Below are 14,655 nucleotides of genomic sequence, written 5' to 3'. Positions count from 1 at the left end.
GGATCTTGTATTTGAAAGTCAAATTTTGTCATTCAGTTCTGGATTTTTTTTATCAGAAATATTTGTAAGTCCTCTATTTCATTAAGTATCCATTTTGTAATGAAGGATTGATTAATCCCTGAAGGATAATATTCAGTTTTGCTGGATTAGTGCTTCTTCCTTATAATCTTAAATCCTTTGCTCTCCAGAACATCACATCCAAGTCCCCTAATCCTTTAATGTAGAAGCTGATAAATCTTGTGTTATCCTAACTGTATATGAATTTTTTCTGGGTGTTTATAATATTTTCTCCTTGACTTGGGAGCTATGGAACTTGGCTGTATTGGATCTAGCCAAATGATCCATAGAGTCATCTGAAAAAATACAGGATTTAGGCCATCTCCAAATCCAATAAAGGCATTTATTGAGATTTAAGCACTCATTGCTTAAGTGGGGAGTGGGACAGGCAAACTCCTTGAAAGAATCAGTAACTTAGTAAAGCAAGACAAGAATTTTTAAAATAAATGGTGCTGATTACAGCACAAGATATGTACACTTTGAGTTATAGAAAGGATTTCCTGACATGGGGAGGTCCTAAAGCCTTTGTGGAACTGCACATATGGTTACCCATACAGAAAAGCTAACTGGGGAATTATTAATATATGGTAATAATATTATAACTAGCACAAGTTTGCCCAAGGACAGAAAAGGAAAGAAAGTGTCCAGGTGCCACAGTGGGGAAAGTCTTCTTTGATTATAGTACAATATCCTGCCCTGCATTCTATTGGTACAAATCTCTTACTGGCTAATTTTTGTGTTATTTTTAAGCCAACTGGCATGGAAACTATCATGTGGCAATCAGGTATGTGTATATGCTAATCTGCTTGTTGTTGGTTACATGAGGCACTTAGGTTGAGGGAACAATTAGAATCCTTTGAGCTATATATTTCTGGGAGTTTGTATTTTGGGATCTCTTTCAGAAAATGATTGGTGGATTCTTTCAGTTTCTATTTTACTCTGTGGTTATAGACTATCAAGGCAGCTTTCCCTGGATAATTTCTTGAAAGATAATGTCTAGGCTCTTTTTAAAAATCATAAATTTCAAATAGTCCAGTAATTTTTACATTATTTCTTCTTTATCTGTTTTATAGGCTATTTATTTTTCTAATGAAATATCTCACATTTTCTTTTATCTTTTCATTCTTTTGATTTTGTTTGATTGTTTCTTGATATCTCATTGAATCATTAATTTCCATTCGCCCAATTCTAAATTTTAAGAAATTATCCTCTTCAGAACTATTGTATCTCCTTTTCCATTTGGTCAATTCTACTAGGTGGGACACTAAAGAAAAAAGAACAATTACACATAGTTACAGATATACAATTTTATTGGAAACCAGATGAGGAATCATCAACTGGGTAATGATATACAGTAGAACAAGGACAGAAGTCAGTGTGATCAAATCAAACAGGAATTCAGGAAACTGGAAGACTTGGTGATTGGAAGGAACTCAAGTTGCCAAAGTCTAAGACTTTCCTCTCCGTCCATGTTTCCTGTGATATCTATTTGGCAGACTGCTTACATTACTATCTGCCATAAGCTCCTATGGGAACAGAATCTTCTGCCATCTTGTCATATTTCAGACCTAGTCCTAGATTCTAATTTTCTCCATTTTCTCTCATACTTTCTCCACCATAACCCACTTGTCTTAAGCAAAGACAAGATGTCTTTAACCCTCAAACCATTTCTCTCTCTCTCTCTTTTTTTGTATTATCATGCAAGAAAAATGTCATTTTGTCCTACATTCTCTTTCAATACCCACCCCAACTCCTGCACTTAGTAATAGTGTCTCTAAGTCTCTGAGGAGAATAATTCTGATAGTACCCACTTCACAAGGGTGTGAAAAGGCAATTCATGTCAGGTTCTTTGCATAGCTCTGTATATCTTTGCCAGCTATTTTTATCTTGTATAAAGGCCTTCTTGTTCTTCTTATGATCAGCAAGAAGGAGATCAGGAAAGGGGCTAGAGAAGGTGGAAAAAAATATAACTAGCAACAAAGGAATTTGTGTTAAATTTTGTAGGGATCAGGACTCACATCATCTTGGTTTATTCCACCCTGATTTTAGATTTACTCATTTAGCTTGGTCATAAAAATCAGAGGGCATGGCTTTGATTTATTTTATCTGGATTTGTGAGAACAATCCTTTCTATTTTATCTGAGACATCTTTTCCTGTAAGTGGGGCCTAGGTCACTATAATATCTCTGCAGAAGAATGAAGAAGCTGCTTTGGACTATTTGTCTCTTGGGGATTCTTTTCCCTCCAAAGTTTGGGCTGAAAGTGCAACATGATGGGTGAGTACAAAATAGAATGAAAAATTTTGAAATTTGTAGAAACATATACTGGTAAACCTGGAAATGATCTTGGATAAGGTACCTAGTACAACCCTATCATTTTAGAGAAGAAATTGTTATAAATAATTTTAATAGAAAATTTTTAGCAATGTAAAAGGGGAGAAGGGTCCAGTTCTGGGTCATTCCAGTGTGTTCAAGCCACAATCTAATGAACAGTTTACTACAAGTATGATGCTCTACCCAGGTCTGGTGGTAGAAAGACAAAATGAAAAAATAATCTCTTCCCTCCAAGAATTTATATTCTCCTGGACTAAGGGAGATAGAAGACAACATGTAAACAGATTTTAAAAGAAAATGGTAAGAGTACTAACAACTAAGGAATAAGAAAAAAACTTAGTAGGCATTGACATATCAGCTGAAACTTGAAGGAAGCTGACCATTTCAAGATAAACACTTTTTCCCACTTCAGTAATAAAAGTGATAGAAGTATTGGAACCTTTATCAACAAAATTTGCCTAGAAAAGGAAATAATATCTAATAGTAAACATTTGCCTAAAACATACCAGTTCTTGGAAATAGTTTCCTTAGTTCAATAATGAGTGAATATTAAAGACAAAAGGAAAGAAATCCATATTCCATGTTTTCATAATCTCTTAGTTTGCTTGCTCTGGTTCACTCATTTGGTCTATTTGACATGCTACTCTCAGCCTGATCTTTGTTGCCAACATGAATTTATGCCACATGACTGTGTAAACTGAGCAGATAGACTTAGTCTTAGATCTTTATAAATTCCATTCTTCTCCCTACCCCCAACATGTGCTGTGACTGGGGACAAGTTCATCAGATACACAGATTAAATTCAGTCAAATTGCTGAGATCTTGTTCTCCACAATACCAAATAATGTGTTTGAATATTTTTTTTCACCATCAGGATCATTTTTGTTGTCATTCAGTCATTTTGATGTTATCTGAGTCTTTGTGACCTTAGGTGGGATTTTCCTGATGAAGATACACAAATGGCTTACCATTTCCTTCTTCAAATAATTTTATAGATAAGGAAATTGAAGAAAAAAAGGCTTGTGACTTGACTAAGGTCACACAGTTAATACGTGTCAGAGATCAGATTTTTTTTAACTCAGTAAGATGAGTTTTCTTGACATTAGACTTGAATGCTCTCCTACTGCATTACCTGGCTGCTCTATCAGCATCACAGATCTTGAATTAGATAGATATCAGATATCATTTAATTGAGAAAAATGAGGACACAGTGAGCTTTAGTAATTTGCCTTAAGGTCACAGATAGGCTTCCAGATTTGTCACACCTAGGGCTGCATCTTACACACTGACAATATGCAACCTCACAAAGGTGACATGAGAAGAAGTCAAAAAGAGTGGAGATGACATTTTGAATCTATATGGACATGGGAAAAGTTATTTAACTTCTCAGCCTCAGTTTCCTAATCTAGACAAGGTGATGATAATTCTTCTACTACTTATCTCATGGGGGCGCTTTGAGGACATCATGTTCATCAGCTTTAAAGCACTAAATAAATATGAATTAATCTTAAGGTCATAAGAACAAGAACTTAGAACTGTGAAGTAACCTCAGAGGTCATTTGGCCTTGTCTAATCTAGATTGGAGGTAGTAGAGAAATTTTAAGGCAAAATGGGGAGGGTATGTGAACAGAGGTGATAAAAAATTTTGTCTTCATTTTTATTACCTTCTTTATTACTTTTTATTATCTCTTAATTGAAATTTAGCACTTCCTTCAACAATGAATTTTTATTTTATTATAGCAATTATAATAATGAATAATTATTTTAGGAAGAGGTCCATAGGTTTCTTCAAATTACCAAAGGTTAAAAAACCTCTGATCTAGTCCAATCACCTTGTTTTAAATGTGAGGAAAACAAGACTTAGAGAAATGAATCAATGTACCCAAGTTGCAGATCTGGCACTCAAGTCCAGATGCTCTGATTAGGAGCCCTCTAAAATTCAAATGTAGAGCTCCTTTCATGATACATTATCATCATCATCGTGATCTGCATCATGACCAGCATCATCATTATTGATAGCAATAATTTTTGCTTCTGAAATACCTTATCTGCAAAATAGAGATAAAAATATTCATCAATTTCACAAGGGATTGGACCGGAGAATAATAAAGATGATTTCCGAGGTCTGAGCAAGCCACTGAAGAGGCTGACCACAGTCAGGGGGCTTCAAATGAGCTGGCTTCCTGCTGACCTCACCTCATTATAGGACTTGGGGAAAAAAACAGTTTAGAATGTGTCTATTTGTCCTTATTGATCATTTTCAAATTTATTTTCATTTACCAGTATTGAAACAAAATGCTTCTTGTCTTATGATTCCTACCAACTCAAAAAATAGTAATTACTGGCTATCATTTCCATTCTGGAAACTCATTAGACTTCTGTTAATTGCTTTGAAAATAAAACATCACAAAATGCTTAAGTAGCTTCTTTTCTCCCTGAGGGCCCTCAAACACATCATTTTTGCACCAATATTTGTTGCACAGAAACTTCTTTGTGGATGCCTGTCAAAACACTGAGTGGTGATTTTTTGATCTAGGGAATATATTAATGATGAATCGCAAAGAATCATTTTCTCTGTTAAACATTTTATGAGTTCCAGTTCAAAAAGAATACACAGAATACAATAATCCTTCCATTTGATCACGTGAAATAAGAAAGGTGCTAATTTGGGGGATTAGCTAGCTTTCCCTTTCCTTCCCATTCCTCATGTATTATGCAACAGCCTAGAAATTGACAAAGTAAAAAGCAATAGCGGCTTCTGAATGAGGGGTTTAAATATTGGCTTAGGTTTTCTATTTGACTTGGGGAGGTTAAGAATCATATTTTGGTTCAATATTAAAAGGGTAAGCTCTTTTTAATATCAAAAGCCTTCACCTGAACACTGGAGGGTCAGGTTTTTTCTATCTTAGATGAACTCAGTAGAAAGAAAGGAATCTGATCCTTCCTTGGCCCACTCTAGGAGTCAATCACTTCAAAAAGATAACTTCTGAAAAATAGTTAGTGAGGGGCAGAAAGGACATGTTTACCAAGATGCTAAGAAATATTAACACAATCATTTAGGTCTTTTGGGCCTTTAATCAGTAAAATGGTAAATGGGGGATGGGAGCTGGATCATATAACCAAAGACTAAATGCTTTTTCAGCTCTAAGATCTATGTAATGGCTCTTCTTCTTGCCCCCAACCCAAGTATGCCTTAAGAAAAACTGCCTCTATGAGGAATGGCTTCATTCAAGTGACAAATATAACCATATATTATTATAGAACATTAAGTTCTTCACCTACTTTGTTGTAGATACTTTTGGCAGCCTGATGAAAGTTACCAATTTCTTTTCAGAAAAATGTTTTTAAATACATAGATTTACAAAAGAAACAATTTTTATTAAAATGCAATTATCCAAATACTCACTACTAAATTCACAGACTTAATCTCACTGAGATTAAGAACCCCTATGTAGAGGAATCAACAACTACTTCAGAGCAAACAGAAAAAGTTCAAGATTGGATTCAAGGTATTCCTTTCAGTGAGAAAGATCTGGTTTGGACCTTTCTTAATACTTATCTTTCAAGTTTATTCATTTACTTATCTATTAAGTTCTTTGGCCTATTATTAAAATCACTTGTTCTCCTTTTTTCATTTTGTAATTCAAGCCCAATATTTTTTTAATTTTTCCAATTATATGTAAAAACATTTTTAAACATTCTTTTTAATTTTTTTTAACATTCTTTAAAAACAATTTAAATTACAAATTCTCTCCCTTTCTCCATTTCCTCTCCCCTCCCTGAGATTTCCAGACTAAGATTTAAAGTTCTCTGTTACCTGGCCCCTGCTTATCTGACCATTCTAATTTCATAGTCACATTTTCTGTGCTAGTCAAAACTGGCCAACCAGCTCTTCCCTCAGAAATAAATATTTCATTTCCCATGCCTTTGGAAAAGCTGGTTCTTCATGTTTGCAATGTGCTCTCTTCTTACCTCTGCCTGATAGAATTTCTCAAAGCACACCTCAGGTGCCTCCCTTCACTGCTCCTCCCATATTAAATTGTATTCCTTTGTATTTACTTTATATTTATATACCTGTGCACACATTGTATTCTGCTAGCTGAATGTAAATTTCTGGAAGGCAAGGACTCTCATTTTTGTTTTTGTATCTCTAGCACTTAGTTCACTGTAGTAATAAATAAATTATTGTTCTTTTTAAATTAAATCCAGTTGAGTAGTGACCAGACTGTTCAGATAGGCAGAAAACCCCAGTTCTGAAAGATCTGTTAAACTGTTGCCATAGTAATGTTCACTGGCTGCCATTTTCTGTATCCTCATTTGTACAAACAAGTTAACAATTGCAAAGAGCTATCAAAGCTCTTAAAGCACTAGATAGTTCATGGACGAATAAATGTTTGAATTTATTCAAGGCTGTGATAAAATTCTAACCCACCTGTAATTGAATTTCTACAGGGAAGCTTTCTAGATCAAAGCTTCTTAAACTGTAAGTCACAACCTCATATTAAGGTCACATAACTTAATGTGGGGGTCATGGAAAAACTTGACAACAGTAAATGGCTTCTGAATGCTCTCTGTCCTATAGTATCAAATATTCTGCCAAGATTTAATTTTTTATGTAAAAACAAATAAATATATCCATCTTATTAGTATGCAAATTTGCTTTCATTTTTTCAATAAATGGAAAATTATATGTATGCCAAAGGATTGTTTTAAAATAAATTTCTTTATGATTTAATATAAGCACATTTTTGATTTGTAAACTGATATATCCAAGGTCGTGTAAAACTTTCTTGGGGCAAGTAAAAACGGGGCAAGTGAAAAAATTATAAGAAGCCCTATTCTAGATGATTGCAGCTTGGGGACAAAAAGAAGAGGGGTCAATCAAACTCCTGACTTTTCAGGGATTAGGGCCTATATTTTCAATTATCTCTGTGTTAAATACACAGGAAGTAAACTTCGTATAATATCTAGTCTAGCCCCTTCACCTTTACATAGGAAGAATATGAGAACTTAACTAACTTATCCAAAGTCAAACAAAGAGTAAGTAGGAAGGGAGGGATTCAAAGTCAAGTCCTCAACCAAATCTAATTCTCCTTCTACTATGCCATAAATGTAAAAAAAAAAGTTGTGTATAAATTTGGTTTTTATAAATTTTAATTTCACTATGGGAGAGAGAATTTATACTCTTTTAAAAGCAAAGTACCCTTTTATAAAGTAGACTCCCTAATTTATCATTTTTATGACTATATATTTCAATGTTGAATTTGCTTAAAATGGCTATGACATAATGTCTCTGAATCTCAGTTTCCCTACCTGTGAAATGAGGATAACAGTCCTCATAACCTGTGAAATGAGATAACATTGATATCTGTCACACTGGGATGTGATGGGGAAAGTACCAGAAATGTGAGCTGTATCATTATCATTATTATCAGTAACTGTACTTGTCTCTATATGATTGCAAAATAATCAAGTAAGAAGTGAAACATTCAATCCATCCAGCTGCATTGTGTCCCACTGAAAAGAATGTTTGGCTGAAATCCACTTTATTTTGGTTTTCTTTGTTTTCATCTTATAGTAAATTATTTCACTTGTGTAAGATGTCTTAACTGATATCTCACTGTCACTTCAACTGTGTCTTTACTAGGATGCCATGTTCATCCAGATTCAGTCTAAAAATCAGTCCATTCAGTTATTTGTGTACAAAATACCAATTGGCTGATTCCATTCTTTGTTTCTGAACTAGCTCTTTGATATGATGTGGATGGAAAGAGCCTTAATTATGGACCGTGTAGTTATTACCAGGGAATTTGTCTCATGATAGGAAAATACTAACAGTAATAATTAACCAGTTCATTTTCACTCTATTTTCTACCTTCAAATCCCCTACCCTTTGTTCTGGGATGCTGCTCATCCTTTTCTAAATTTCTTCCTCCCCTCCCTTTAAAAAAACAATAGCTTTTTATTTTTCTAAATACATATAAAGATAGTTTTTAGCATTCATCCTTGCAAAACCTCATGCTCCAAAGTTTTCTCCCTCCTTCCCCTTTCCCCCTTCCCCTAGACAACAAGCAATCCATTATAGGTTAAACAAGTGCAATTTCTCTAAACATATATCCATATTAGTCATGCTGTATGAGAAAATCAGATCAAAAGGGGAAAAATACAATAAAGAAAAAAAAACAACAAGCAAACAAATAAGAGCAAAAAATGTGAAAATGTTATATTTTTATTCTCTTGTCTTCATAGTGCTCTCTCTAGATGCAAATGACTTTCTATCACAAGTCGATTGGAATTACCTTATATCATATCATTATTAAAAAGAGTCAAATTCATCACAGTTGATTATTACACAATCTTGTTGCTGGGTACAGTGATCTCTTGCTTCTACTCATTTCACTTAGCATCAGTTCATGTAGGTCTTTCCAGGCTTTTCTGAAATCAGCCTGTTCATCATTTCGTATAGAGCAATAATATCCCATTCTATTACATAACTTATTCAACTGTTCCTTAATTGATGGGCAGCCACTCAGTTTCCAGCTCCTTGCCACTACAAAAAAGGCTGCTGCAAACATTTTTGAACATATATGTCTTTTTCCCTTGTTTATGGTCTCTTTGGGAGACAGGTCCAGTAGAGACACTGTTGGATCAAAGGATATACACTATTTGGTAGCCCTTTGGGCATAATTCCATATTGTTCTCCAGAATGGTTGGATCAGTTTACAACTCCATCAACAAAGTATTAGTGTCCCAGTTTTCACACATCATTCCAATGTCATTATCTTTTCCTGTCATCTTAGCCAATCTGAGATGTGTGTAGTGGTATCTCAGAGTTGTCTTAATTTGTATTTCTCTGATCATAGTAATTTAGAGCATTTTTTCATATGACTAGAAATGGTTTTAATTTCTCCATCTGAGAATTGTCTGTTCATATCCTTTAACCTGAGGAATTGCTTGTATTCTTATAAATTTGAGTCAATTCTCTATATATTTTGGAAATGAGGCATTTATCAGAAACTCTGGATATAAAAACTTCCCCCAGTTTTTTGCTTCCCTTCTAATCTTGTCTGCATTGGTTTTGTTTGTACAAAATATTTTTAGTTTAATATAATCAAAATTATCCATTTTGCATTTCAGAGTGTTCTCTGGTTCTTCTTTGACCAAATATTCCTCCCTTCTCCTCAGTTCTGAGAGGTAGATTATCCCTGGTTCTCCTAATTCGCTTATAGTGTCATTCTTTCTGTCTAAATCATGAAACCATTTTGACCTTATCTTAATATAGGATTAGATGTGGGTCAATGCCTAGTTTCTGTCATACTAATTTCCAATTTTTCCAGCAATTTTTATCAAATAGTGAGTTCTTATCCAAGAAGCTGGGGTCTTTGGGTTTAACAAACACTAGATAACTATAGTCACTAACTACTATATCTTGTGAACTTAACCTATTTCACTGATCAACTACACTATTCCTTAGCCAGTTTGCCCAACCATATCACAAACTTCACATTAGTCCCTATATGATACTCATTTTGGTTCATAGGAGGCAGAGGTGCGCCATGTTACTGCCATATAATAAGATGAGTATTTCAATATTAATATTGAAAAGATGAATTTTTGTTTTCTTGAGCACTTTGGGCTCAATAAAAGAGAATTTCTTCTTTTGACATGTAGGTATTTATGGCTCACAGGACTGTGAGTTTTGCAAAGCACTTTAAATAAATCTCATTTGATCCTAACAGCAGTCTTGTACGATAGATCTTAGTACAGTTATCCCTTCCACAACACAACTTTCCCCATCTCAGTTTCAATATATCCTGGATAGGCATAAGAAATTAACTGGAAATTTGGGGGGAGTTTTGATGAAGTCATAGACAACTGAAAGCCTATGACCAAATATTAATCCAAATTTTACAATAAGGCACTCTAAGCACCCCATAAAAGAAAAAAATCACACCTTTTCTCTGATATGAAAGGAGGGCCCAAAAATTTTACACAGATTTTCCGGATGGCAAAGGTGGGAGGGAGGGATGTCCTAACTCTTGCACTCTTAATCCCTGCCATGTAGAAGGCATACCTGTAATACTCTCATTTCCCTGATAATGAAACTAAGTTTTAGAGTCACACATCTCTAATGTGTTTGGATTTGACTTGATTTGAATGGGAGTCTCCTAGCCTCTAGTCCAGAATTCTGTCATAATTGTCATAATGCTTCTCAGATTTTAAAAAATGGTGGTGGTGAGGGGGAAAACAAGGTTGGCCTTCAAGGACTATTTCCCATATTCAGATTATAACCACCTTTTCATTGCCTTTTGCATTCCCCCCATTCTGACTGCAATCACTAAGTACCTCACCTTTTAAAGGATGAGCAAAGTTCAGAATAATGTGTTTCTTCCCTGGTTTAGACTCATAGGGGTCATGTTTGGAAATGTAAAATTCCTTAGTATCCCATAATAATCTTAAAATGTTCCTGATTTTTGGTCCCTGGAAGGTCCCTTTCAGCCTCTGTGCCTTCAACACTTACAGGAATTACTTGCGAAATAGCTATGCCAATAGCTAAAATTGTCAAGTTATAATGAATTTCTGTTTGGAGCTTTTCTTGCTGAGTTAACAAGTAGACACACTGGTGTTAATCAGAAAGATACATGTTTGTTCACAAGCAAGAGATATGGAGCTAGATCACTGGTGCATGGCCAGTCTTGGTGGAGCAATTTGTCTGGTTAATTCCAATAACAAATGGGACTCTGCCATGCTAATGAGTTGCACAGGAGTCTGTGTCCCAACTCCTTAGAAGGACAAGGAGCATTTACCTACCCAAGTTCGAGGAATAATTGATCTGTGATGTCTTTAGATGTCAGTAAACTGGCTGTAAACTGGTTCAGCCCGTGCCTTTTCCATGACAGAAGGCACAAGGAAGCCACTGAAGACTATTCATGATGGGAACTATGTATTATAATTATTCCTCACAAAAAAGAATTCACAGTGATTATGAGTAATAAGCTTGTTGTTATTAAGTCCTTGCCCTTTGCATACACTTTTCATTGCTGCTACCAATTGAAAGGTTCAGTGACTTGAGGAAAGGATCCTAGAGGATTCTAGAGGGATCCAACCTATTTCATTTTATAGATGAGTTTTAATGACTTTTCTTAAGTCATATAAATATCAGTGGCAAAGTTAGGATTCAAAACTAGGTTTTCTGACTATAAATCTAATTTATAAGCCTAAATTTGTATCTCCACATTGGTCTCTTTCTTCTTGGAAATTGTAGATTGTGATTATTTTTGCCATTTACTTGGCATTTAGCATCTACAGCTTTGTTACATCATGTGTTTTTGTATTTATGCTGTTGATTTTTCTTGTGTTTGACTTTCCTAAGTGGATTATAAATCCATCAAGAACAAGGACTGCATCTTACCCTTTTTTGTGATCACTGAGGTATCTAACTTAGCATCAAATATATAAAAGGTACTCCATACATGTTTATTGAATGAATGGAAAAGGGAGGGAAAGGCAACAAACATTTATGTTACTGTATACCAGGCATTGTACTAAGCACTTGTTACAAATATTATCCCATCTGATCTTCACTGAAATCTTAAGAGATAGTTGCTATTATTATCTCCATTTTATACTTGAAGAAACTTAGGCAAACAGACTTTGTGACCTGCCCAGGGTCACATAATAATTGTCTGAGGCCAGATTTGAATTCAGGTCTTCTTGTCTCTAGGCCCTTTGCTCTATTCTATTCTGTGCTAATTATAGGTTAGCAAAATGTTGGTCTTATGACCTTGTTGGTGCTTCTTTGGTGCCCTTAAGCAGATATAAAATGTAAAGGTAAATGTAAAAAAATTCACAAAATGTCATTTATCAATTGATGTAATATTCCCATTTAGTATAGTAGATAGAACCTTAACTCTTGTGTCAGAAGACCTGGATTGAAATCCTCCCTCTAATGTTCTCTGTGTGACTCTAGGCAAGTCCTAACGTATTTGGGTCTCAATTTTCCCATATGTAAAAAGAGGAAGGTCCCACTCAGTTCTAGAATTATGATCTATTGACTTTGGAATTTTTATGCCTGCCCTCCTAGAATCTCTGCAAAAAATGGACATGGGATGTTGGAGAAGAAAGAGAGTTCCAGGAGCAACTTGGAGAACTATGACTATACCAAGTATCACCCTATTGAGGAGGTAAGCAAGGATCCAAAGGGGGCACAACTCTCTCATAGGGAAACAATTGAACACCTCTGAGGTGTACAGCTGGGAAAACCCAATGGAAGGCAAAGAGGTATGGGCCACTGGAAGGATATCACCTGGAAATGAAACTGAGTTAATGGATATATCTAGGCTGAGAGTTGGGGAAGGCAAAGTCACGGATCTTTTGAGTCTCTTCCAAATCTTTGTGATATTAGAAAAAACTGAGTATAAAATATCCAAATTACAGTTTATGCCTATTTCTCAATCTCTGGCAGGTTTAAATAGTAAGTGTAAACATGAGATTATATATGTGGGCTTTTACCTGTTCACTGAGGGTGGAGGTTTAGGAAAAATGGTCCTTTGCTCCAAGCATCATTAACTGAAAGCAGTATTTTTAGGAGTCTTTAATCTCTTTTTGGTTGATAGATATTTTTAATTGTTGAAACTTAGAAATCTTTACTCAGAACAATGTATAAAAACGCATAAAATAAAGTAAATTGGATTCAAAGGAAACTTTATAATGAAATATAGTTATCAAATTTTTTTAAAAAACCAGGGATTTAAGAATTCCTGGTTTAGTAAGATACAAAGGGAAGGGACTGTTTCCAGGTGGGAAAGCATTAAAATTGCTTTTCCAAAATAATTTAAATAATAATAAAGCAGATTTTATTATTTTCTCCAAAGGAAAAATATATATACACACACATATACATATATTAAACATATATTCACATACACATGCATATATGTGAACAATATATATGTATATGCATTTGCATACACATTCACACACACTTGTAGACATATATGCACATATATATGTATGTGTGTATATATAGATATAGATCCACAATATGCTTGACTAGAGCTTCCCAAGTGTATGCATACATGTACAATATACAATACACAAATATGTGCTTATATACATGTAAACATGTGCATCCATATATTGTATACCTGTATATATGTATATGTGTACTTAATATATATGAAGCATGTATATGTATGCTAGTCTGTCCATCATGTATAACTCTTATTCGTGTTCTCCTCTTGGAGTCCACCAAATGTATTCAATATATAAAAATCATATTAATGTATTAAGCATGTGTATGTATATGTGTACATATATACACATGCATAATGTATAAAGTATACATGCGTATGCACATGTATGTATTTGTGTGTATTTGTTTGCATATGTAATTCTAGCATCTGGAACTCATTTATAAAACTAGATAACATTCATTTGCCTAGTTTTCTTTTCTTCCCTCTAGTTGTGTCTGATCACTAAACTGCACAGAAAAAACTCAAGCCTCTTTATGATGATTATTGTTATGATAATTCTTACATTATGATTCTATTTGACTACAGCTTCCACAAATGGGAAAGAAAGCTAATCACATTGTAATCATTTTGAAACAGATCACTGGCATTCCTAATGAGCATCTCTAGTTCCTTGCATTTAGAACTTCCAAATATATTGTGTCTTATATGCATAGGGAATAACTAAGTGACATTCTGATGGTGCCATCTTTGAGTTGCTAACTTTTTAAAAATTCGTTTATCTTATTGATCCTCACAGAACCTAGTTTATTGTATGTTAAGCCATAGCATAAGATGGCCTTCTTTCTCCTCCTCCCTTTCTCTTCATCATCTACATCAGTCCCACCCAAACTGTCAAACTGAAAAGGGAAACATTTTTAATTTGATTTAGCTACCCTGGTTGCCATGCTTCAGTGCCTACCTACTGAATTTTCCCACCTGTGGTCCATCAAATTACGGATGAGTGTTGTTTGGTATCTCTCCAAGTTTATGAGACTTTCAATTTCCCTGTGATTTCATGCCCCCTCAAAATTATGGTTGGTGAATGTTTTGAGAGATGTATTCATTGATTTCTTCTGTTTTAGACTGATATTCAATGATGATCAATGATTGTGATTCTTAAAAAATGCCTAAGAAGGAACCCTGGGTAGGGTGGCAAGGAAAGCTTTTTGAAAATCCAATAAGCCAATAGTATTTATACATTGGTTTAAAGCTGTTAGCCTTTCTCCATGAGAGATAGCATGTGTAGTAGA

General features: G+C 34.6%; 1 protein-coding gene across 1 annotated transcript in view; it reads left to right on the top strand.

Annotated features, from left to right (window-relative positions):
- Positions 1–2,253: 2,253 nt before the first annotated feature.
- CPO (carboxypeptidase O) overlaps positions 2,254–14,655 on the top strand; it is a 36,887-nt gene continuing 24,485 nt past the window's right edge. Inside the window, exons 1-2 of the mRNA XM_003765990.3 lie at positions 2,254–2,333; positions 12,475–12,574. Of these exons, the coding sequence (XP_003766038.2) occupies positions 2,254–2,333; positions 12,475–12,574 (180 nt within the window). The remainder of the gene's footprint in view (positions 2,334–12,474; positions 12,575–14,655) is intronic.

This window comes from Sarcophilus harrisii, chromosome 3 (genome assembly GCF_902635505.1).
Source record: "Sarcophilus harrisii chromosome 3, mSarHar1.11, whole genome shotgun sequence".
Classification (NCBI taxonomy): Eukaryota; Metazoa; Chordata; class Mammalia; order Dasyuromorphia; family Dasyuridae; genus Sarcophilus; species Sarcophilus harrisii.
This window is presented reverse-complemented; position numbering and strand designations above follow the sequence as displayed.